Below are 26,786 nucleotides of genomic sequence, written 5' to 3'. Positions count from 1 at the left end.
ATGAGATTTATCAGTCATAGTAGCGGAGCTATGGCAAAATTTTTATAGAAATTACGCATAAAATAATTTCATTCAAAGCATAAAAAGAGGACTTCCTACCATATTCTAGGAACTATCATCCTAGATTAATTAAAAGAATATTATTATGCTTGGAGATGTGGATGCATACATGTAGATGTAGATGTATAGATGTAGATGTGGATGTGGAGGTGGATGGATGCATGTAGATGTAGATGTAAAGATGTAGATGTGAATGGAGATGTGGATGTATGCATGTAGATGTAGATGTAGGTGTATAGATGTAGATGTGGATGTAGAGGTGGATGTTTGCATGTAGATGTAGAGGTATGGATGTGAGTGTGAATGTGGAGGTGGATGTATGCATGGAGATGTGGATGTATGCATGTAGAAATAGATGTGTAGATGAGGATGTAAATGGAGATGTGGATGGATGCATGTAGAAGTAGATGTATAGATGTAGATGTGGATGTATACATGTAGATGTAGATGTATAGATGTAGATGTGGATGTGGAGGTAGATGGATGCATGTAGATGTAGGTGTATAGATGTAGAATCTGTGGATGTGGAGGTGGATGGATGCATGTAGAAGTAGATGTATAGATGTAGATGTGAATGGAGATGTGGATGTATACATGTAGATGTAGATGTATAGATGTAGATGTGGATGTGGAGGTGGATGGATGCATGTAGATGTAGATGTGAATGGAGATGTGGATGTATGCATGTAGATGTAGGTGTATAGATGTAGATGTGGATGTAGAGGTGGATGTATGCATGTAGATGTAGATGTATAGATGTGGATGTGAATGTGGAGGTGGATGTATGCATGTCGATGTAGATGTATGGAGGTGAATGTGAATGTGGATGTGGATGTATGCATAGAGATGTGGATGTATGCATGTAGATGTGAATGTACGCATATAGATGTGGATGTATGGATGTGAATGTGCATGTAGATGTGGATGTGAAAATAGATGTATGGATGTAGATGTGGATGTATGGATGTGAATGTGGATGTGGATGTAGATATATGTATGGATGTGAATATATGATATGTGATGTGAAGGAATCTGAAGTGATGAGATGGAAAATGATGTGATGGGATGAGTACACATATAACTGGAATGTGGAATAAGCAATGTGGATTGATGAGGGATAATGTGGAAAAATGAGAGTTAATATAGAAACTGTATTTTGTGACTGTTTGTAAATGCTGTTTGTAAATGACTGTTTTATGTCAAGATTGCTGGGAAAGCATTGTGACCATCTTGTGATTAAGGTCGTGGAGACCTAACTGAAAAAGTTGCAACTGCTGACGGAGAGTCAATGAAGGACGTCTCGCGTAGCAAGGTCGGCCGAGGTCTTGACCAGCCTTCCTCGGTGCGATTAAAATGGTGAGCTTCCGGTAGTACGGTGGATGAGGGGCCAAGGAAGCGGCCTATGAGTGAAGCGCTAGGTCACCTGCGAAGGATCCTAGAGGGTGCTGACCATACGGTGCTCGGGCTCTGGGTCGCCTAGGATATCCACGCGTGCGTCGAGGAAGATATTGGAACAGAGTTGGAGTTGTTTTCTGAAATCGGGCATGGATCTGGTTGATTGACCTTGCTGGTCTTCAATGGATGAGTCCATGGCTCTTTATATGGATCTGTTGGTTGATCTTGCTGATCTTCAACGAGAGTCCATCTTGATAAGTGATTATATTGCCGAGTATTATGGACTAGGGATTAGGAAACGGCCCCTGAGTGGACAGGTGGTGAGCGTCCTAGTTGCCAATGATGCCATAGATACTCTGATGAAAGAATGATGGAAAAATTAAGAATCAACTGGATAAATTGGAAGATGGTGATCAGTGATACTATGGTTTTATTAAAGGATTGTTTTAAACTGGTTGAATCTGTGAAAAGGCAATTTCATATTGGGTGTGTGAGTGGTGTGACTAGTTTTATTTTGCATGAACATCCGGCTAGGGGGCCTTGGAACTCTTTTCCTTGGTACCCGGGACAAAACCTAACCAAATTACTAATTGGATCCCATCACTACAGTGGTTGGGCGGTTGGCTAACCCATGGGATCGGATGGGGTTAGGCTGGACTGATGGATCCGTAAATCGAGACTCAAACTTTTGTTTTTACGATAGATAAAATAAATCCCGGACAGTAACTGTTCTATGGATAGGAATCAACGGCTGTGCCTCTTGAATGGGGAAAAAAGCTTTGATCCCAATGATCCAAGTGCAAGTTTCTTCCTTGATCTGACCAAGTATCTTATAGATGCAATTGGATCAGCTCGATCAGAAATGATCTTGACTACGTTAGAATAAAAAGTTATCCTGGTGGAATCGCCCGTTCTTTTCGGTAAAGGAAGTTTTTTCGGGTTCGGTTTTGGAACAATCGACGGATTAGTCTCTTATCCGGATATCCGTGGGTGAGGCCCCGAATGTGGGACCCCTGTCCCGCGCGAGAAGTGCTACTTCCGCTGCCAGTATCCTGAATCCGTTGCTCGGTGGGAACAGGGATCTTACAAGAGGGAACGACTTTTTACCTCTAAATTTATTGGCTCTATTGAATCCAAAAGATTGACATTAGGAGGACAGTGATCCAATGCATCTAGAAGCCTTCTAATACAACTGCAATACATATAATTCAGTTAGTGTGCATTAAATCAAAATAATGAAGTTTGAAGTTAAAAAAAGCACACACACCACTTACAATTTCAGCTCTGTGTGTGTGTTTTTAAGAGAGTTGAATATAAAGCATTGCTGGCCATTTACTACTGGCTTTGGAAACAACTTTTGATCCTGCAGAGTCCCTTACTATTTGTTTCAAAGAGATTGAAATGTTCCAAGAGCCAGATGAAGCTGTCTTCCAGCTCACACAAGAAGCTATGAATCTCTCAGCACTATACAAGGGAAAGCTTAAAGAAGAGGTTGGACTGGAGGGGAGAGAAATAAATATTTGGAAAGATGAACTACTTGTTGCTGATGAAAATGAGAAGGTATGATCTTGTTACTTCAAATCAAATACTTTATCTTGTGTTTAAATGTTTTGTAGGTTGTGTATTGTCTCACTCTAATCTTTTGATATGTGGTAGCTACAAATTGAGGATGACACATTCCTCCAGAGAACAAGTGGAAGCAGGTCGGCTGGGTATGGCAAACTGTCAAGCCTAGCTCATTACATTCATGATCTAGGCAGTGCTAAGATCTTGATTTACCATAGCCATTGTTTACTTCTTTAAATGTTTATGTAGGGTTTTAGGTGGACATGATCTTTTATGGCAAAAGGAAAAGATCATTTTGATAGAGAGGTTGTCTGCCAATCCATAGATATATTTGGGGATTATGTGAATAAGCAGGCCTCTAGGGCCTCTTACTTTTTGTCTTACACTTCTTATGCATTAGCATGTGGTGTTAAGGAGCCCAAATGTCTGGAGGGCTATGGAAAACACAAACTCATAAGGTTTCGAGAGCCACCCATGATTGCATCAGGCGACACAATCCAAGAAGAAGAACACGTGGAGATAGATGAAGACAAGGATACCCCTCCCAGACAAGCAACAGAGGCAAGCATTGATAAACAGACAGTCGACATCAAGCCAACAAGGAAGAAAAAAAGTCCAATCAAGATCAAAAAGAGAGTTCTGATTGGCAGGCCCTAAGAGTAATAGGATTTAGTCATCTTCTCATGGAGAAATTCTCTATTCACAAATCAAACTCTAGGCTTGTGAAGCTAGAGGTTTAAGAAAATGGTTTTTATACTTATATGCTTGAAAAATATGGTAATATTATGGGATAAATCCATAAATTGGATTTAATGCTAAAAGATAGTTATACTATCATAATTATTTTACAATGTCTTATTCTTTTCATAAAAATTAAAAATTGCCAATAATAGTAGCAAAGCTATGGTAAAATTTTTAAGAAATTGATGCATAATTCATTCTTATGCATAACGTGAAAAAAGGACTTCCTATCATATTCTAGGATTGAATATCCTAGGTTAAAAGAATGATTTTTGTCACATTCAATGGAAAACTAATTTTTAAGTTTATGTGTAATTAAATAATTAAGAAATGAGAAAATTATCATAATTATATTTAATGATAAAAGAGAAATTCCTATGACAATTGAAATTCAATCATTTAGATGGGAAAAGAGAAATTCCTAGCATATTAGAATTATTGGATATTTTATTTAAATTCAAAGAAGAATTTTAGATAAATTTATTTTATCTGTGAGAAATATTTAAATGGTAAAAGAGGAATTCCTATGACATTTGAAATTCAATCATTTAGATGGGAAAAGAGAAATTCCTAGCATATTGGAATTAATGGATATTTTATTTAAATTCAAAGATGAATTTTAGATAAATTTATTTTATCTATGAGAAATATTTAAATGATAAAAGAGGAATTCCTATGACATTTGAAATTCAATCATTTAGATGGGAAAAGAGAAATTCCTAGCATATTGGAATTAATGGATATTTTATTTAAATGCAAAGATGAATTTTAGATAAATTTATTTTATCTATGAGAAATATTTAAATGATAAAAGAGGAATTCCTATGACATTTTGGAATTCACCCATTTAGATGGGAGAAGAGAAATTCCTAGCATATTGGAATTAATGGATATTTTATTTAAATTCAAAGATGAATTTTAGATAAATTTATTTTATCTATGATAAATATTTAAATGATAAAAGAGGAATTCCTATGACATTTGGAATTCAATCATTTAAATGGGAAAAGAGAAATTCCTAGCATATTGAATTAATGGGTATTTTATTTTAGATGAATTTATTTTTTGAGAAATATTTGATGATAAAAGAGGAATTCCCATGACATTGGAATGCAAATAATAAAATGCAAAAAGAGGAATTCCCATGGTATTTGAGATCCATGAAATCAAATGGGAAGAAGAGGAATTTTCAGTATAATTCAATTTATGATTATTCATCAAAAGTGAAAATATGGATAGAATTGATTTTTGTAAATCCCATGAAAAGTCCCATTATCGGTATCAAGGTAGTAAAAACTACTAAACGGGAAGAGAATGTGGAACGAATGTGATAAGATGTAAATGGGATGTGATAAGATGTAATTGGGATGTGATAAGATGTAAATGGGATGTGATAAGATGTAAATAAAATGTGATACGATGTAAGTGAGATGTGATAAGATGTAAGTGAGATGTGCTAAGATGTAAATGGGATGTGAACGGATGTGATAAGATGTAAATGGGATGTGATAAGATGTAAATGGGATGTGATAGGATGTGAATGGATATAAATGGGATGTGAATGGATGTGATACGATGTAAATGGGATGCCATAGGATGTGAGTGGATGTGATAAGATGTAAATAGGATGTGATAAGATGTGATGTAATGAGAATGGATGTGGATGTGAATGATGAGATGAGAATGAGATGAGAGGATATGTGAAAGGGTGAGATGGGAAGTACATGGATGTGGATGTGGATGGATGTGGATGTTGATGTGTATGTGAAAGAAGGGATGTGGATGTGTATGTGAAAGAATGGATGTGGATGTGTATGTAAAAGAATGGATGTGGATGTGGATGTGTATGTGAAAGAATGGATGTTGATGTGTATGTGAAAGAAGGGATGTGGATGTGTATGTGAAAGAATAGATGTGGATGTGTATGTGAAAGAATGGATGTGGATGTGTATGTGAAAGAATGTGATGTGATGTGACATGAATATATGTGGATGTGAAGTGATAGATATGAACGTATGGATAGATGTGGGTAGTCGTACATGTGAACGATTGGATGGATGTGGATGAATGAGATGAGATGCGTATGAATGAGACATGATGTGGATGTGATGTAATGTAGATAGGATGAATGAGATATGATGTGGAGAGATGTGATGTGATGTAATGTGGATAGAATGTATGTGATGGGATGGTGATGAGAATGAAAGTGATGGATATGAATGAATGTGATGTGATGGGTGTAAATGGATGTGATGTAAATGAATGTGATGGACGTGAATAGATGTGATGTGATGTGAATCGGGATGTGAATGAATGAGATTTGATGTTATGTGAATCAGGATACGAATGAATAATATGGGATGTGAATGGATGAGATGTGATGTGATGTGAATCGAGATATGAATGAATGAGATGTGATGTGAAATGGATGTGCTAAGATGTGATGTAAATTGGGATAGATGTGAATGGATGATATGTAATGTGAATGAATGTGATGTGATGTGAAACGGGATAGATGTGAATGAATATGATGTGATGAGATGTGGATATGGGTACATGCGAGTGGATGAGATAGTCAACGGAGGACGTCTCGCATAGCAAGGTCGGCCGAGGTCTTGACCAGCCTCGGTTTAAATGGTGAGCTTCCGGTACGGTGGATGAGGGACCAAGGAAGCGGCCTATGAGTGAAGCGCTAGGTGACCTGCGAAGGATCCTAGAGGGTGCTGACCATAGGGTGCTCGAGCTCTGGGTCGTCGAAGATATCCACACGTGCATCGGGGAAGATATTGGAACAAGGAGTAAGAGTTGTTTTCTGAATTCGGGCATGGATCTGGTAAATTGACCTTGTTGGTCCTCAACGAATGAATCCATGGCTCTTTTATATAGATCTGTTGGTTGATCTTGCTGATCTTCAACGGAGATTCCATTTTGATTTTTATAAGTGAATATATTGCCAGGTACTATGAGCTAGGAACTATCGAAAAGGCCCCTGAGTGCATAGGTGAGCGTTCTGGTTGTTGCCAATGATGCCATAGGTACACCCATGATGAAGGAATGATTGGACATTAGGTTTCAACCGGATATTTTGGAGGATTATGATCAGTGACACTATGGTTTCATTAAATGATTGTTTTAAAGACAGCTGAATTGTGTGTAAGTGGTGTGACTAGTTTTAAGTTTGCATGAATATCTAGCTAGGGGACCTGGAAACTCTTTTCCCTGGTACTCGGGAAAAAACCTAACCAAATTCCTAATTGGATCCCATCACTACAATGGTTTGGCGGTTGGCTAACCCATGGGACTGGGTTAGGCTGGACTAATGGATCCCTAAAATGAGACTCAATTCTGTTATGGTACGATAGATGAAGTAAATTCCGGATAGAAATTGTTGTATGGAAAAGAATCAACAGCTGTGCCACTCAATGAAGAAAAAAGCATTGGTCTCTATGATCCAAGTGCAAGTCTTTTCCTTGATCTGACCATGGGACTTACGGGTTCGGTCGGATCAGTTCAGTTAGTTAAGGCTCTTGACTACGTTAGAGTAAAAATATCCGTGGAGGAATCGCCCGTGCTTTTCTCAGGCGTGGAAATTTTTTCCAGGTTCGATTTTGGAAGAACTGAGGGATTAGTCTCTTGTCCAGATATCCGTGGGCGAGGCCTCGAGTGAGGGACCCTGCCCTGCGCAAGAAGTGATACTCCCGCTGCTAGCACCCCAGAATTCGTTGTGCGGAGGGGGCAGGGACCTTTCATCGGATTAATGTGATGGTGTGTTGCCACCACCCGCTCTTTTTTGGATAGTCCTCGAGGGGTCTCCTACATAAAAGGAAGAAGAATTGTCAAAGGGAGAAAAGCTAGGGAAGAAGAGGAACTATCAAAGCTACTAGTCGCGCTGGACTACAAAGAACCTTTCACTACTGTCCAAGCTGTAAATAAATTAACCCAACAATCACCAACGCAGCTCCTAGATTGCACCTTGACTCCACAAGTAAAGCACGGGGCAGGAGCAACTAAAGAGAGGAATTACAACTACAAACATAGCCTCCAAAAGAAAACACAACCACTTGTAGCCTACTCCTTGAAGCCTAGACAGACGCTTTGCAGCACAGGGACAACCCATAAAAAAAGCAATGATGTGGAAGACAGTTTGAGGAAAAACATAACCATTTGTTGAAAAACACATCACTGAGTCTTACTCCAAAAAAATAGAGAAGAAAGGAAAGGGAACAAAACAGAGATGAAGGAAGCCGAGATCTAGATGTTTGATACCATGTGAAAGTATACACAGGTGAGAGGGATCAACATATAGGCAAAAGTAGAGAGTCTCAAAGAGAGGGAGAGAGTAGGCAATAATCAAGTTCTATTATCATAGCGCGAGATTCATATGGTGTTGTACAACAGATGCACTTCAGAATCTATGCACTAGGATTGGTTGATGACAATAATGGGAGAGGGGCCCTTTATATAGGAAGGCTAATGAGATGACTGACTACCATGAACTAGCCAACACCAGCCCATAACCTGCATAAATCCCCATGAATAGAGAAAATTCATGTCTGAAAATATATGGTCCATATCCCACACTAGAGATACACATAAAAGTTCTAAATTCATGGACCCACTTGTAAATTTTCAAGCCCATCGGTGGGTGTGATGTCCTACCCAAACCCACTCTTTTTTGCATAGGGACCCCTTGGGCACTATGCAAAAAAGAGCGGGTGCCAAAACACCATCACAGTGTCGAGGGAGATGGATGGGGATTAAACTTTGTGAGTGAAGGGGAGCAGCCCCATGGATCCACTTGCAAAGTTTCACCCCCATCGTATGCAGGATGCGTGCATAGGGACCCCTTGGGCACTATGCAAAAAAGAGCGGGTGCCAAAACACCATCAACACACATTCACAGTGTCGAGGGAGATGGATGGGGATTAAACATTGTGAGTGAAGGGGAGCAGCCCCATGGATCCACTTGCAAAGTTTCACCCCCATCGTATGCAGGATGCGTGTGATGTCCTACCCAAATCCACTCTTCTTTACATAGGAGACCCCTTGGGTACTGTATAAAAAAGAATGGGTGGCTACACACTCACACCCAATGGGGATGAAATGTCACATGCAAAAGCTCTCGGATTCTTTTTTCAGCCCTAAACACCTCCTGGAACAGTCTAATGCAAAATGCATACAAAAGAGAGAGAGAGAGAGCTAAGTATTCAGTATATTCATATGGTATAGAAAGGATGTACAATCTCGTAGGCCTTGGAAGGTAGAGAATACCTAATCTATGCCTAAGTCTAAGACCCAATTCAAGAAGGATTGAATGAATCTAATCATGAGCAAGCATGCCCTTTTACAGGGCTGGAAAAACCCCATGGACTGGCCGACCTGCTGTTGGCAGCCAAATCCATCACAAATAAACCATTACCATGCTATAGCGGACAGAGAAGTACTCCATCCAAATCTAGCCGACAGCCCTCATGTCCTCTCCACAAGCTTCTCTACCCCAAACCTAGCACAAGCTCCAAAATATAGTCCTTAACAAGTTCTAATCTGGTTCATTATATGTTTCCCCTTTAGGGTATAGCCAACACATGTCTTGCACATGACATCCCCCTCTGTTAAACTTGATGATGGGATTCCAACTTCTATTCTTAGATGATTGTCATTATCCCCATTGTCTTTTCTCACAGAATCCCAAACCTGTCATCCTTCCCTTCCTAGCAACCTTTTCACTGAAAACCTTGCCCAGTCTCTAGATCCACTCTGACTCTAATGAAGGTCTCTGCATCTGTTCCATCATATCCCCTTTCCCTTCATGCCATGTCCCTCAACAATTTCTCTGGTCTTCTTTTCCCTGATCATTGAGTCTGGCACTCTCACTCCACCCGTTTTTGGAGAATCATCCTCCCTTGGAATCATTACCTCTGAAAGCCTTTCCTGATGTGCCCCAAGTGGCACCCGACTCATAGGACTTCCGTTCCCCTTGTGTCTTGTGGAAAACCACCAACCAAAGAATTTCTTCCATGTCTTGTATTCCTTTCCTTGGACTGTGTACCTTTGTACTTTCCTGTACCTTAGACCTGTGCACCTTCATCTGGGAGTGAATCCATGCTTAGTCACTAAGCCTGATGCTCTAATACCAATGTTACATGCGGAATCTCTGGGAGTCTACTTTCAGCCCTAACACTATCCTGGAAAAGTCTGATGGAAAACACATACAGAAGAGAGAGAAGAGAGAGAGAGAGAGAGAGAGAGAGAGAGATAGTTGAGTGTTCAGCAGTGTATTCATATGGTACAAAAAGGATGTACAATTAAGGCAAGAAGATTCTTGTCTCGACCCAAACACAGTAGTAAGCAAGTAAGGCAAGGTAGAACAGTTTCAAGGATTAATTATGGATTGTGGAAGCAAGTCCATAATGCCGTGAAAGATCATGAGGCAGATGGGGAAGCACGACATGTGAAGGCAGAGGTGTGGAGGTCTCTTGATCAACTCTTCATGTTCTGTGACAATGTAACATGGACAAAGAGTGATTACAAGAACTTTGAAGAGGCAATTAAACATTTTGGGAAGTCAATGAAAGATGCGTGGACAGCCTGCAATATAACTCACTACATGGTAAGGTTCTGTCTTCTTCTTTTACTTAAGTGTGATCCTCTTTTTTTTTATAACTTACTATGCATTCTTATGTCTGTGAAAACAGCATATCATCTACAACCACCTTCCCTATTTTGTCAAAAAGTATGGATGCCCAGCAATTTGGTCTACCCAAGGCATGGAGAAGTCTCACTACATGGCACGTAATGCATTTTTCAGACACACACAACACTACGGAGGGAGTCAAAAGGCAAATAGTCTAAAGGAAGTCTTCCAATGGTTTTACTGAGGCATACTACAGAGGCTGCATGCTAAAAGAAAAGTTGCTAGCTCCAAAGTCAAGCTTGCTTTTATTCTAGCCCAAAAGCAAAGATGAAGACAAAATTTGGACAATTCAATGGCAGCAGAGAGACATAGACAATGGAGGGATTCGAAGATATTTAGAAACCATAAATGGAAAAGTAAACATGAATAGCAGTTTGTAACTTATTGGTGTTATGTTCACATGTTTTCAAACTCAATCAATAGAATTTTTTTTGGTGGAACAAGTGACTCTTGGTGTTATGCCTATATGTTTTGAGACTCCATCAAAAGTATTTCTTTTGTGAAACATGTGATCTATATTAACAAGCATCAATACATCCATGAGCTACACACAAAAAATTCAATCAATACTACTTAATTATGCTAGACACACTATTGATCCTTACCAATAAGGTACTGAGTGTCAAACGCTTTTAGAAGCTACTGAGTGTGGGAAGAGTACTGAAGTGTCGTACGGTGATGGGACAAATGCAAAAGGGTACTAATCGTCCGTACGGACAAGGAACTGATGACAAGATGCCATGTCAATCCACCACCACCATCGAGGAGGGAATATCAATTCGGAATGATATCTTGAAGTGTGGTTTTCTCAAATATTAATTCGAAGTGGTGGGTGGGGATCTTGCAAAACAAGAAGGAGCTCAACTCCGTGATGCGGATAGTCTTACATATCAAGGGGCCGGCAAAGGAAGACTAAGATGGCGGATGAAGGCATGACGTTGGACGTACTTCTTCGACTTCTACGAGGGAAAGGTAGAGGATTAGCCCTACTGGGGCTTATCCTGCCGGAGCTGAAAGAAAGGAATGCACCACTTCTGCAAGGAAATTACAAAGATTCCGGAGCTGCCTCCCTCCTTCAAAATGTCTATCCTAGGAGGGCTTAACTCCATTCAAGGAGGACTAGATAGAAGATGAGGATACTATTGTGATAGAGAGGATTAGGGAGATCGCTTTTTGTTGCAGTTTTGTTCAGCCATGTTATTACAGGCCCTTAGGAAGGATGGGTGTAGATGAATCCCACCACTCTTGAGGCTGTTGTAAATGTGAACAGATGAAATGTACTTGAGAATTTTATGATGGGGTTTTCCCCGATGATATAATAAAATGCTTACCTTTATAAGTAACAGAGAGTAATCGTTTCATAGGCAATGCCATCTTTATACAAAAAGATAACAGATGTCAAAAACGTGATACAATTTGTTCACAATTTCAATATATTGTTTGTTTAATATTTAATGACACCACTCTATCTATCCCAAGGACTTTTTTGTACAAATCAGTTCAACTTCAACATATTGTTCATTTATACAAGATCATACCAGACATCAAAGACTTTGTACAAATCAGTTCAACTTCAACATAATGTTTGTGCTATATTTTGAATATAGACCTTTTGAAATCTTCCAGCTCCTTCTTGAGCTTGGCTAGCTCATTCATGGAAGAGGATGTAGAAGCTACTGTCGGGGCTAGAGGAATAGTTGGAGGAGCTAAAGACATGCTGAGGATAAGTGGGGACCAAGAGGTATTGCGCTCCGCTACTATGACATGAGCATTCTCTATTTGCATAGCTCTATCTTGGAAGTCTTGCAGGGTACCTTGGGGTGGAAAGGTCTCTCTCCTCTTCATGGATGTTTGAGTAGGGAGTGCTCGAAGCACCCACTGCTGCAGCAAACTTAAAACTAGTCACACCACTTACACACCCAATATGAAATTGCCTTTTTCACAGATTCAGCTGTCTTTAAAACAATCATTTAATGAAACCATAGTGTCACTGATCATAATCCTCCAAAATATCCGGTTCAAACCTAATTTCTAATCATTCCTTCATCGGTGTACCTATGGCATCATTGGCAACCAGAACGCTCACCACCTGTCCACTCAGGGGCCTTTTTGATAGTTCCTAGCTCATAGTACCGACAATATATTCACTTATAAAAATCAAAATGGAATCTCCATTGAAGATCAGCAAGATCCAAACCTAATTTCTAATCATTCCTTCATCGGTGTACCTATGGCATCATTGGCAACCAGAACGCTCACCACCTGTCCACTCAGGGGCCTTTTTGATAGTTCCTAGCTCATAGTACCGACAATATATTCACTTATAAAAATCAAAATGGAATCTCCATTGAAGATCAGCAAGATCCAACAGATCCATATAAAAGAGCCATGGACTCATCCGTTGAGGAGCAGCAAGGTCAATCAACCAAATCCATGCCTGGATTCAGAAAACATCTCTTACTCCTTGTTCCAATATCTTCCCCGACGCACGTGTGGGTATCTTCGACGACCCAGAGCCGGAGCACCGTATGGTTAGCACCCTCCAGGATCCTTCGCAGGTCACTTAGCGCTTCACTCATAGGTCGCTTCCTTGGTCCCTCATCCACCGTATCGGAAGCTCACCATTTAAATCGAACCGGGGCTGGGCAAGACCTCAACCGACCTTGCTACGCAGCGAGACGTCCTCCGTTGACTCTCCGTCAGTTGTTGCAACTTTATCAGTTAGGTCTCCACGACCTCATTCACACAAGACGGTTAAAATGCTTCCCCAGCATTCTTGATATAAAACAGTCATTTACAAACAAGTCATAAATATAGTTTCTATAACGAACTCTCATCTTTCCACATTGTTTCACATCAATCCACATTATTTAATCCACATCCATTTCATATGTATTCCCATTCTCATCCAATTACATCATTTTTCATCTCATATGTATTCCCATTCTCATCCAATTACATCATTTTTCATCTCATCACGTCTTTTCTTGTTTATCCTCATCAGATCTCTCATCCACTCGCATCTACCCATATCCACATCGCATCAGATCATATTCATTCACATCTATCCCGTTTCACATCACATCACATCACATTCATTCACATCACATATCATCCATTCACATCTATCCCAATTTACATCACATCTCATCACATCCATTTCACATCACATCATTTATTCATATCCCGATTCACATCACATCACATCTCATCCATTCACATCCCATATTATTCATTCACATCCTGATTCACATCACGTCACATCTATGCATTCACATCCCGATTCACATCACGTCACATCTATGCACGTCACATCTCATTCATTCACATCCCGATTCACATCACGTCACATCTATGCACGTCCATCACATTCATTTACATCACATCCATTTACATCCATCACATCACATTCATTCATATCCATCACATTCATTCTCATCACCATCCCATCACATACATTCTATCCACATTACATCACATCACATCTCTCCACATCATATCTCAATTATCCCATCCACATTACATCACATCCACATCATATCTCATTCATCCCATCCTTATTACATCACATCCACATCATATCTCATTCATACACATCTCATCTCATTCATCCACATCCATCCAATCGTTCACATGTACGACTACCCACATCTATCCATACATTCATATCTATCACTTCACATCCACATATATTCATGTCACATCACATCACATTCTTTCACATACACATATACATACACATCCACATCCCTTCTTTCTTATACACATCCACATCCCATTCCTTCAACTACACATCCACATCCCTTCTTTCTTCTACACATCCACATCCCATTCCTTCAACTACACATCCACATCCCTTCTTTCACATACACATCCACATCCCTTCTTTCACATACACATCCAGATCCATTCTTTCACAGACACATCCACATCCCTTCTTTCACATACACATCCACATCCACATTCACATCCATGTTCTTCCCATCTCACCCTTTCACATATCCTCTCATCTCATTCTCATCTCATCATTCACATCCACATCCATTCTCATTACATCACATCTTATCACATCCTATTTACATCTTATCACATCCATTCACATCCATTCACATCCCATTTACATTTTATCACATCCATTCACATCCTATCACATCCCATTTACATCTTATCACATTCCATTTACATCCTATCACATCTATTCACATCCTATCACATCTCATTTACATCTTATCACATCGCATTTATATCTTATCACATCCCATTTACATCTTATCACATCGCATTTACATCTTATCACATCCCAATTATATCTTATCACATCCCATTTACATCTTATCACATTCGTTCCACATTCTCTTCCCATTTAGTAATTTTTACTACCTTGATACCGATAATGGGACTTTTTCTAAATTTTTACCAATTGCTTGGCCTAGATAAAGGTTCTTTTTCTCGACGACTATTTCCATATTCCTTCTCAATTCTTCAATTGAATTATATTCAATATTCCTCTTTTGAATAAAAGAATTCATGGGATTTACAAAAATCAATTCTACCCATATTTTCACTTTTGATGAATAATCATAAATTGAATTATACTAAAAATTTCTCTTCTTTCCATTTGATGTCATGATCTCGAATACCATGGGAATTCCTCTTTCTGCGTTTAATTATTTGCATTGCAATGTCATGGGAATTCCTCTTTTATCATCAAATATTTCTCAAAAAATAAATTCATCTAAAACAAAATACCCATTAATTCAATATGCTAGGAATTTCTCTTTTTCCATTTAAATGATTGAATTCCAAATGTCATAGAAATTCCTCTTTTATCATTTAAATATTTATCATAGATAAAATAAATTTATTTAAAATTTATTTTTGACTTTAAATAAAATATCCATTAATTTCAATATGCTATGAATTTCTCTTTTTCCATCTAAATGATTGAATTCCAAATGTCATAGGAATTCCTCTTTATCATTTAAATATTTCTCATAGATAAAATAAATTTATCTAAAATTTATCTTTGAATTTAAATAAAATATCCATTAATTCCAATATGCTAGGAATTTCTCTTTTCCCATCTAAATGATTGAATTTCAAATGTCATAGGAATTTCTCTTTTATCATTTAAATATTTCTTATAGATAAAATAAATTTATCTAAAATTCATCTTTGAATTTAAATAAAATATCCATTAATTCCAATATGCTAGGAATTTCTCTTTTCCCATCTAAATGATTGAATTTCAAATGTCATAGGAATTCCTCTTTTATCATTTAAATATTTCTTATAGATAAAATAAATTTATCTAAAATTCATCTTTGAATTTAGATAAAATATCCATTAATTCCAATATGCTAGGAATTTCTCTTTTCCCATCTAAATGATTGAATTCCAAATGTCATAGGAATTCCTCTTTTACCATTCAAATATTTCTCACAGATAAAATAAATTTATCTAAAATTGATCTAAAATTCATCTTTAAATTTAAATAAAATATCCAATAATTCCAATATGTTAGGAATTTCTCTTTTCCCATCTAAATGATTGAATTTCAATTATCACAGGAATTCCTCTTTTATCATTAAATATAATTACCATAATTTTCTCATTTCTTAATTATTTAATTACACGTAAACTTAAAAATTAGTTTTCCATTGAATGTGACAAAAATCATTCTTTTAACCTAGGATATTCAATCCTAGAATATGATAGGAAGTCCTCTTTTCACGTTATGCATAAGAATGAATTATGCATCAATTTCTTAAAAATTTTACCATAGCTCTGCTGCTATTACTGGTGGTAATTTTTTAATTTTTATGAAAAGAATAACATAGTAAAATAATTATGATAGTATAACTATCGTTTAGAATTAAATCCAATTTATGGATTTATCCCATAATATTACCATATTTTTCAAGCATATAAGTATAGAAACCATTTTCTTAAACTTCTAGCTTCACAAGCCTAGAGTTTGATTTGTGAATAGAGAATTTCTCCATGAGAAGCATTAATTGAATATAGAGTAGGTGTCATAGGAATGACCATTCTTTGGGGGAGGGAGAGATATGCTTAAAAAAAATATTTTAATTTGAGCATAAATGAACACTTTATGTGTTTAATCACTAAAATCCATTAGAGAGCTTCAATTTAATTAGAGAGCTATTCAATTGAATACTTCTCAAGCTTGAGAGGGGTTGAGAAGTGAGAAACATTTAGAGATTAAGAAAAAGACCATAAATCACACTTTACCTCTTATTTTGCTTGATTCTTTAGTCTAAGGAGAGGCCCCCAACCAATCAATTGGTTTAGTATGTTGATCCATCCGGACCGATGGGGATGAAAATGTGCAAGTGGGTCCATGTTGGACTTCTCTCCTTCCACTCTCAAAGTTTAATCCCCATTTGATGTCAAATGTGTGTGAAAGTGTTTTGTCACCCGCTGTTCTTTTTGCATAGTGCCCAAGGGGTCCCCTATGCAAAAAAAGCAGGTGCCGATAGGACATCATACCCATCTGGCAATTTGCAAGTGGGTCCATGGGATATTCTCCCCTCACTCACAAAGTTTAATCCCTATCTAACTTTAGATGTGTGTGATGGTGTCTTGCCACCCCCTCTTTTTTGCATAGTTCCCAAAGGGGTTCCCTATGCAAAAAGAGTAGGTGTGGGTAGGACATCATACCCATCCAACGTCTAATGAGGGTGAAACTTATAAGTGTACCCATGCCCATTTTGTAAATTTTTATTTCCATCTCAAATGCTAGATGGGTGTTACAGTGTGTTTATAACCTCTGTTTTTATATATGGCCCAAGGGTTCATGTATGTAACTTTGCAACTGGGTAAATAGGGCTTGTTTCCCCCCCACTTGCAAAAAAGTGTTATGCCCATAGAAACGTCAGATGGGTGTGACAATGTGTTGCCAGCCCACTCTTTTTTGCATAGTGCCCAAAGGGGTCCCCTATGCAAAAAAGAGTGGGTTTGGGTAGGACTTCACACCCATCCAACATTGTCTAATGGTAGTGAAACTTTGTAAGTGAGTCCATGGGGCTTCTCTCCCCCTACTTGCAAAGTCTTAGCTCCATCAGTGGATGCCAGATGGGTGTCATGGTGTGTCTTCACCTGCTCTATTTCATCATTGCCTTTTTAAGCGGTAAGGTCTCATTTAGTTATAAACGACATCTGTCCAACATAGTGATTTGTTTAATAGGCCACTTGACAAGTCTAACACTGTCAATGTCATGCAAGGGTGAGTCTAACATAGTATCATAGGTCTTCTCAATAACCACTCTTAAGTTATAATCCCCAAGCACATCAAAGTTTACTAGGTCATATGGGAATATATATGGAATGACCAACCCTCCTTGAGGCATTTTGTCCTTCCATCATCTCATAACATAGCCCTTTTCTCTTTCTCATTATATGTAATCATCTCCTTGATGGCATGTTCTTGAGGTGATAGAACTTTTTCATTGTAGATCTAGGGTCTTCTGCCACACTTGCACAAGTTGCAAAGATTGCCTATTCCATATGACAACACTATACTTTTCTTCACCATCCCTTGTTGCATCCATGGTAGGAAAAGGCAAGAGTACATCCTCCTTAACGCACACCTCAACTGAAACCAATACATTATCCCCCCTAATTAAAACACCTTGACAACAATAATCAATTGGGTTGGTTATGCACACGTAACCAATTCGTCCTTTAACAAATATGTTAACTTTGTCTCCAACTTGGATTGCAATCCCTATCATTTGACAACACATTCTAGTCAAACATATGATAATTTTATATAATCCAACTTTCAGTATTCAAATTAGTACACACAAAAAATTCCCTCCATCCTTGTTAAACCCTATGCTAAATGCAGGTTTGGAGTTTTTTCTAAATAGCCAAATCTACTCAATGTCTATGTCAAGCTATAGAATCAGGGCCCCAACGATGCAAATGTCTTGCGCTTTGGAGATTTGGCAACACATCAAATTCTCCTCAAAAAGCCATTCTCAAATTCTTGTGTTTAAAGCCTTATGCTTTGGAGATTTGACCACACACAACCAAATCTCCTCAAGCCATTCCCACTCAACCTTGTCTCCTAAAGCTCTTCTCAAATTCTTGTGTTCAAAGCCTCATGATTTGCCACAAAACCAAATCTCCTCAAGCCATTTCCACTCAACAATGTAGTTTCCTAAAGCTCTATACTCAAGCTCTCCCTTCAAAAGGGTTGTGTTCAATGGCATGCTTTGGAGATTAGGATGCATGGCGAAATCTCCTTATCAAGCTCTTATATACTCAAATTTTCCTTTCAAAAGGCTTATTTTTTGAAGATTTAGCCACACACCTAAATCTCCTCAGGTTCTATGCTCAAGCCCATTCCAAAATACTTAAGAAAAGAGATACCTACAATATAAAACAAGAAAAGGAGGTAAGCATAAAAGCACTACGCTTAAACATTATGCATAAAAACTATCATGCATAAAAGCAAAGAATGAAAAGGATGAAATAATAGAAAAATATGATTATGAATAAAAAGAAAGAATTAACTATCGATTGTTGTGTTAACCCATTCCTAGGGTTAACAAGAGCTACCTCCATTATCTTACATCAAGGAGTCAAGGTAGATACACCAAAGGGTCATACATTCAAGATATGAAGCAATGGTGTCCAAAGCTATAACTTGGACGGGCGCTCGTAATGGTGTGACAGAGTATTTATGGTAATTCCTGATTCAAGAGCTTGTTGTAGCATGTAGGATGAAGTCCCAAGTGATGTACTTCATGGATATATTATAAGAGTAGTCATTGTGATAGCATTAGGTCTCTTATGAGCCTAAAGTGCTCTGCCGGCCACAATTTAAATGAGTGTGAACACTTATGGCCATGTATATAAGTGAATTTCTCTCATAATACAACATAGTCTCCCATTGTGCAATTGAGGCTTACTCTTGCTAATCTCTCTCCCTAATGTATGCTAGTGAGTGTGTGTGAGTGAAGTGAGATGAGAGAAGGGACGGGCACCCATAGTGCAACACGGCGGTGTGACAACGCTCGCGGGAGGTGCGGTGGAATTGCTTCTCATCAAGGAGTTGTAGAGCTTGGAGACCTCAAGGGTTATGAGCTTGACCATTGGAAAGATCCTCACGACAATTGTGGTTCACTAGGTAATCTCTTGTTGGATGTGTTTCAAGGGGGGTTAGGGTGAGCCATAACATGTTGTCGAAATGAAGCTAACCATGAATCCTAAACCTGCAAAACAAGTAAACATAAAATCAACAAGTTTACCTCCCATAAAAGGAAATTTAAAACAAATAGAGAAAATCTATTTTTAGAGATAGAGAAGTAAGAAGAAGAAGAAGAAGAAGAAGAAAAGAATAAAAAGTGTTGAGATGTCAAGCTCAACATGAGCTGACACTCACGAGGTGCCTGCATGACCGTTGGACATTTATATCACTGGCGGGTTTGGTAGTTGCCACCGACATATCTTCGCTAGAGATTCTATAGTTGGACTACACCGACATATCTTCGCTATAGATTCTATAGTTGGACTACACCGACTCCCACTCCTCTTAGTGTGTTCACATTATGGACCGCTTGTATATACTCTATTATATGTGTTAGTCACTTTATCTTCTTTGTAGACCTCTTTTGTTGTGTGAAGAAGAGAAGAATTTTCAGCCTCTCACCTTGTGTGTTCTCTTCTAGGGTTTATGTGAGTGTGTGTGTGGTGCTTGCAAGAGCTCAAGCTTTATTCTCCCTTGCATCTTTTCAAAAATATGGAGGTAATCTAACTATTTTCTTTGTAATGAAGTGCTAAGGAATAAAAGGGGCCATGGGCGTGGTCCAATGTGAGGGCTAAGGTAATAAGTGTGTGTGAACATGGGCAAGAGTATATAAGATAACTATGAGCCCTAAATGTACATAACTCATAATCACTTTTGATATTACTAATCAAGTCTTGCATGGCAAGCTTTCATGGAGAACTCTCCCATGTCATGGGCATGTACGAAAAATGAGATGTCTCTAGCTAGTTACGATTAGCTTGGGCAATCAATGAGTGAAATAGCAGCATTCCTTTGTGTCTGTAACTAGGTATAATTGGCTTAGGTGAAATCAGGAGTGCTTGTTGGGCCACATCACTTTGCTCTTTTCGTCTTGCCATGAACGTAGTCATGTGACCCACGAGGTTTTGGAACATAGAATTGAAAGCTATTGGGAAATCTGGGAGGTGGCCGTGAGAGTTATGGATTGCCCAAGAGAACCTTTCAGCAGCACAACTGAGGCGAGGTGGCCTTTCTGAATCCACTCGTGGGTTTCTATGAGGTTCTAGGCAACTTCATAATGGCTTGAGGCCCTGGTGATGGGAAATTATGATGTGTGTCAAACTCCTTCACTTGAGTTAGGGGTTTCTATGAGGTTCTAGGCAACTTCATAATGGCTTGAGGCCCTGGTGATGGGAAATTATGATGTGTGTCAAACTCCTTCACTTGAGTTAGGGGTTCTTCTGATGGGGCATGCTCCTTGGGGGCTTGGCTCCACTTGCCTCGGCTACTACCATGTATCAGATCTTGCAGGACCTGGGAGGTCAAATGCATGTCAGCAGAGTTAATGGCCTAAGATTGAGGCCATATCATATCAGAGTCATGTGAGACAGAAGACAGAGTGTGAAACACTTGAAGAAAGTGTTTCACTAAAGGGATGGGGCAATATGTGAGAGGAGCCTAGAGCTGAAAACAAACATGGTATGTGGGAACATCTAATGTACATAAGAGGGTGAGAAGTGAATTCTAGGTGGCAAGGATAGCGTGGCAGCGAGGAGGATAAGCGCATGTGCCAAAAAATAAAATAAAAAGTGTATGGATGATAGTGGGAAGCCACCGGCGACTCGCAATCCAGAAGGCAGCAGGGTGGCAACGGGCCAAAAGGGGAGAATTGAGATAATTTATGACCCATTATAGTCATTTTAAATTCATTAAAGAAACGTTTAGACACTAATTAGGCTTTAAACTCAATCTCCTCTTTGGGTGCCCATCTATGCAACACACATGCATGGTCAATCATGCAGCATCGGCATGCCACATGGCCATGCTCCATAGGTTGTGTGGCCCCACCCACATGAGCCACATGTTTGGCTTGTTTTACAAGAGGAGAAGGACAGCTACAAATGTCCCTTGATAGGGTATGAAAGGCTTGTTTCATGGATGAGTTCAAGAAGCTAGCAGAGGAGGGGGGGACTGGGAGTGGATACCTGTTGAGTCGGGATCAAGACGCTCCATTTTTCCTAGAAAAGTCAATTAGAGCACGATTATGTGAGACCTTGGAACGTGCTATCCCAGCCTTTCAATGCTTAAGAGCAGCTTCGATGTCACATGTGCATGCCCGATCTTTGATAACAATGCTGGAGAGATTTCAAGCCTTTTTTGTCCTAGCTTTTAGCAGGACTATGTTGAAGATTGGGAGAAATTGTTAGTCAAAATGCTTTGGGTCAATGATCAATGGATCTAAGGGGTATGAAAGGCTTGTTTCATTAATGAGTGCAGAGGAGGGGGTGACTCAAGAGTGGAAATGCCAACCTTTTAATGGTCTACAACAGGCCTTAATGTCACATGTGCACACCCGATGACAACAATGATGGAGAGGTTTGAAGCCTTTTTGGGCATGGCTTGCGCATGACTATTTTGAAGAAGATGGGGAGAAATTGCTTTGGGTCAATGATCAAGGGATCCAAGGGTGGATAATTTTTTATATTTTGGAAATTTGAGATTTAATGTAGGTATGTTTTGACTAACACTTATTGCACAATTTTTTAATCTTCTACGACTATTATTGTCAAATGATTGCATTGCAATTTGTTGATTTTCTTAATATTCATGTGTGTTGCATTTAGAAATTTGAAATCAAGGCCCACCCTCCACCTATGTACACATTACTACTACCATTGCTAGAGCAAGTGGTCAAGTACAAAGTGCTAACCCTCTGCTCATATCCAAGACCTGATCATAGTTCCAGCAAGGGAAGCTCACAGTTTTTTCAAAAGACGGCTGCTTATATTAAGACGTTAGAAAGTGACAGGCTACAACATGTTGAGAACTCTAATGAGAACAATGTCCATGCACATGACATACAGTTCCGCAGGCCCTCAGCTTGCGTTTGACTTTATTGAGAAGTTTCTCTAGCTGTGTATCCAGCTTTTCTCTCTTTTCCTGAGTGTGACTTTCAAAAAACATAGAGGGCTTTGATGAGCAACACATCCTTGGAGATGACGGCCTCTCTCATCTTCAACAGTTCCTGAATTTGCTGTGTCATCTGGTCTACTTGCTTTCCTTTAGCTTTTTTTTTTTTTTGCAGAGCCGATGAAGCTTGGTGTCTAGGTCTTTCAAGTGTCTTTGTATGCATCTTTCACCTACATGTATCAAGTTCTCTTTCGGCCTGAAACTGCTAGTAGGCATACTATTAAAAATGGAATCAAGTCTATGTAACCACAAGCACCATAACAGTTTAGTTCTCAAGACAGCCCACAGTTCCAAGGTGCAACCGATGCCTTCTCCAAGTAACAAGTTTTTCCAGCCAAGGATGTAACCATTCCATAGCTGAATGCAATTGGCTAATGACTCGAAACATTTCTTTGCAATAGGGTAGTGCATGAAAATGTGCAGGTCATCCTCCACCTCCTTGCATCTGTGGCACTTCCCATCCCCTATGTTAAGTCTGAGAGGGAAGCTCACAGTTTGCCACAGGTCTCAGATAGACCCATAACTATTCTTCATAGACCATGAGGTTTATTCGCGAGAGGAGGTTGGTGTGGAGTAGACTACTTACTAATGAAGATGGATGGCGCTTACTTTTCAAAGGGAATCCAAGTGATGGCAGGCTCCAAGGTGCACGTGTCCTTAGAAATGTGAAGGGATAAGCTCAAGCAGAGAAACGTTGTCCAACCAACACGAGAGAGACGGAATCATACAATGTTCAACTCTTGTGGGCCTAAACCAAGTTAGTTTAATAAATATGCATTATATGTTCATAATTAAATTATTATTTACGGCCTGGTTATATAGTCGTAGTTACGTGAGCGTGTGGTCCTTTGGTCCTCTTCTTGGTACGCAAAGTGACACGTGATCGACATAAGAGGCCGGTCAATCTCGCACAAATCATTATGATTAAACTATTAATAATCGATGTTAAATGCTCCACCCTAAACATAATTAACATATGTTTACATGCGAGATAATTTCGGTGAAATCAATATCAATGATTCAATGGATTACGGAAACTGCGATGACTGACTGCATAATCCTCTCCTAATTACTGACCTTCAATTACCTCATACAAGCTGCTTATTCTTGGCTTGATTTTCACTGTGTCATTGCCTCTATATTAGCATAATCTATACAGCCCAAGCCTTACAATTGCTTAATTGTGCCATACACCGTTGCTCCACCACATCCCAGTCTTACAAGAAGTCGACTCTTATATACAATTGCCTCCACATCCCAGTCTTACAAGTTGTTGATTCTTGGATCAAATCCACAGTTACATACAATTGCCTCCACCATTTCTATTCCCATGGCCAAACCCTTTGTTGCCCTTGGGAAATTGCTGAGAACATCTATTTCCATTCCACACTCACTTCTCATTGGCACCCTCATTGTTGGTGGATTGATTGCAAGCGTTGGCTTATATTCCACCTCTGTTTCTCACTGTGGAGCTTCTAATGATCCCATATGCAACCATAGGAAAATCATTTCCGATCTTATACGAGGATCCAAATTGCCCACTCTCACCATCTTCACAGCTCCGACAAGGCCTTTTTCCAACTCTTCCAATGACCCACAATACCAAGCTCTCCTCTCATGGTTGAACTTGGTGCCCACTCCAAAGATAATTTTGCTTGGCAATGATACCTCTTTTTATAAGGTTTCGAAGCAATTCTGTGACAAGGTCTTGGTAGAGCCCAATATTGATCAGAACTTAAGGGGCACACTGCAGGTCCACAGCATGTTTGCAAGGGCACAGCAAGCAGATACAGACATCTCATTGATTGTTAACACAAACACTTTGCTTCTACAAGACTCTATGGATGCGTTGCACAAAACACATGAAACGCATCAGAATTGGGTACTCTTTGGAAGGCATTGGGATATGAATGGGGGAGAATTTCCCATCTCTTTTGCCAGGAAAGGATCACTAGGACTTGTGGAGATGACAAGTAGGCTATCTGCTCTTCCTACAAGTTTCAAAGAGATAGCAGACCTTGTGAGGTCCCAAGGCTCTCTACAAAGCTCTAATGAAGCAGTTGCCTACTGGGCATGGAACAACAATAACAACAGACCAAACTCTAGAGTTCCTCTACTAACAGCAGTCCCAATTCCTCCTTTCTCCCATGTGGTGGGCACCTATGAGAGTTGGATTCTTCAGCATTTAAACACCGATGCCAATTCTAGGGCCATTGTAGATGCAAGTGACGCCATAGTCAGTGTTAGGATTGTCTCAAACTCCACTAGGGTTCCAAGTAGCACTACTGCATGGGAAGCTTACATCAATGCAATGCTATCAAGGGAAGGCAATGGTGAGCTCATCAGCTCTAGTTCCGCTGCTCAATGGAGATTGATACGTTGTGCAGAGGCCAAAGTTCAAAATCTATGCATGGTACTGGAGCAGTCGAAGAGCAGCCGTTTGAAGGTTGATGATGATGGTGGAGACTTATCACCTAATGGTGCAAGGTTAGAGCAATTAGTTAACCTCAGCACTAATCATATATGGAAGAAAACTGCACCGGGTCTACCTCATACCCTTGATGAGCTTCTGCCACAAGTGGCAAATGAGAATAGAGTTGTGGTGATGGTGGGCGGCACTTCAAATTACAAGGAGATGCTGCTTAGTTTCGTATGCAGAGCACAATCTTTGGGCGTGAAGAATGTCCTCATCGCAGCCTTTGACGAGGCCTTGTTCGAATATGCCTACATGCAAGGCCTCCCAGTGTACCTGGAGAGCTCTGCAGAAGACTACCGGTCTCTCATAGGCAGTGATGGGCAGTGCATTTTCGCCTCCGAGTGCTTTAAGCACGTGTCAAAGCTCAAATCATGGTCGGTTTTAAGAGTCCTTAGGAAAGGGTACTCCGTTCTATGGAGTGACATGGACATTGTTTGGTTCCAAAACCCCTTGCCTCAGCTTCTTGCACTTGGCCCTGGCACATTGCCCATACAGAGTGATGAGCCCAATGAGAACCTGCCCGAGAATAGCATCCGAGGTGCAAACTCCGGGTTCTACCTCGCGCGGGCCGAAGAGAAGACAATCCATGCTTTTGAAGCCATTGTAGGTCATGCCATGGGGACAAAGACTACTGAGCAACCTAGCTTCTATGACATCCTATGTGGTGAGAAGGGAGAGAGGAGAGTAGGGGATAGAGAATGTGTTGTTGGAGAGAATGGTATTCGGACAATTTTCTTGAGTCATGAGCATTTCCCAAATGGCTTTGTATTCAGGCACTGGGATACCAAAGATCCATCAATGTCATGCAAGCACAAAGGATGTGTCTTACTACACAACAACTTCATAGCTGGCAAGGCCAATAAGTTGATCCGTCTTGTCATGCATGGTCTCTGGTTCTATGACATAAGCAACCGCATGTGCCTCCAACCATGGCACCCCCTAAGCCCCAGTCACGCCCTTCTATCCGCATTCCAAACACATTTCCTCCCTGCCCTCAACATCTCTCTCCCTACAAGCAGTTCCAAACCATTGTAAAGTTAGCCCAAGGCCTTGTTGGGATCCCTCTTGAAAGGGAAAATTTGTGTATATACCATACTACTAGTTCATTATTTTTCACAAATACAGAGTTATACTCCTCATTGCCAAGTAAAACATATTGAAAACCATTGTGAAAACCAAGATCCTAACCCCAAGGGTCTCACTTCTAAAAAACCCTGATAGCACCATGTAGAGGGTACTAAAAAATAGGCGTGTATACATGGTTTTTGAGAAAATTAATATCATTTCTTATATGTATACATTTTTTCAAATACACTGGGAATTAATAAATAAGACACCTCCTATAAATTTAAAACTATAAAATGGCCTGATTCAAAATAGGTATCTTGTTGAACTCAGGTGATAAAATACATTTTTTTCATGTGAACCCCTTGAGACCCTATCTATATAGGTATATGTGTACATGTTCATGTGTGTGTGTATACACACACACACACACACATACAATAGTGTGTGCGTTTGCATATACATGCATACATACATACATGTGTGTGTGTGTGTACGTATACACACACATGTCACATACATGTGTGCATGTATGTGTGTGTGTGTGTGTGTGACACATG

At 39.5% G+C, this 26,786-nt stretch overlaps 1 protein-coding gene across 1 annotated transcript; it reads left to right on the top strand.

Annotated features, from left to right (window-relative positions):
* The first annotated feature begins 23,725 nt into the window (after positions 1-23,725).
* Positions 23,726-26,402, top strand: LOC147613917 (beta-arabinofuranosyltransferase RAY1-like). Its single transcript, XM_086781256.1, has one exon. The coding sequence runs from the start codon at positions 24,016-24,018 to the stop codon at positions 26,194-26,196; it is 2,181 nt and encodes a 726-aa protein (XP_086637382.1). The 5' UTR covers positions 23,726-24,015; the 3' UTR covers positions 26,197-26,402.
* Positions 26,403-26,786: the final 384 nt, after the last annotated feature.

Source organism: Cibotium barometz, chromosome 43, assembly GCF_041138505.1.
Source record: "Cibotium barometz isolate CiBa-2024 chromosome 43, ASM4113850v1, whole genome shotgun sequence".
In the NCBI taxonomy this organism is placed as follows: domain Eukaryota; kingdom Viridiplantae; phylum Streptophyta; class Polypodiopsida; order Cyatheales; family Cibotiaceae; genus Cibotium; species Cibotium barometz.
This window is presented reverse-complemented; position numbering and strand designations above follow the sequence as displayed.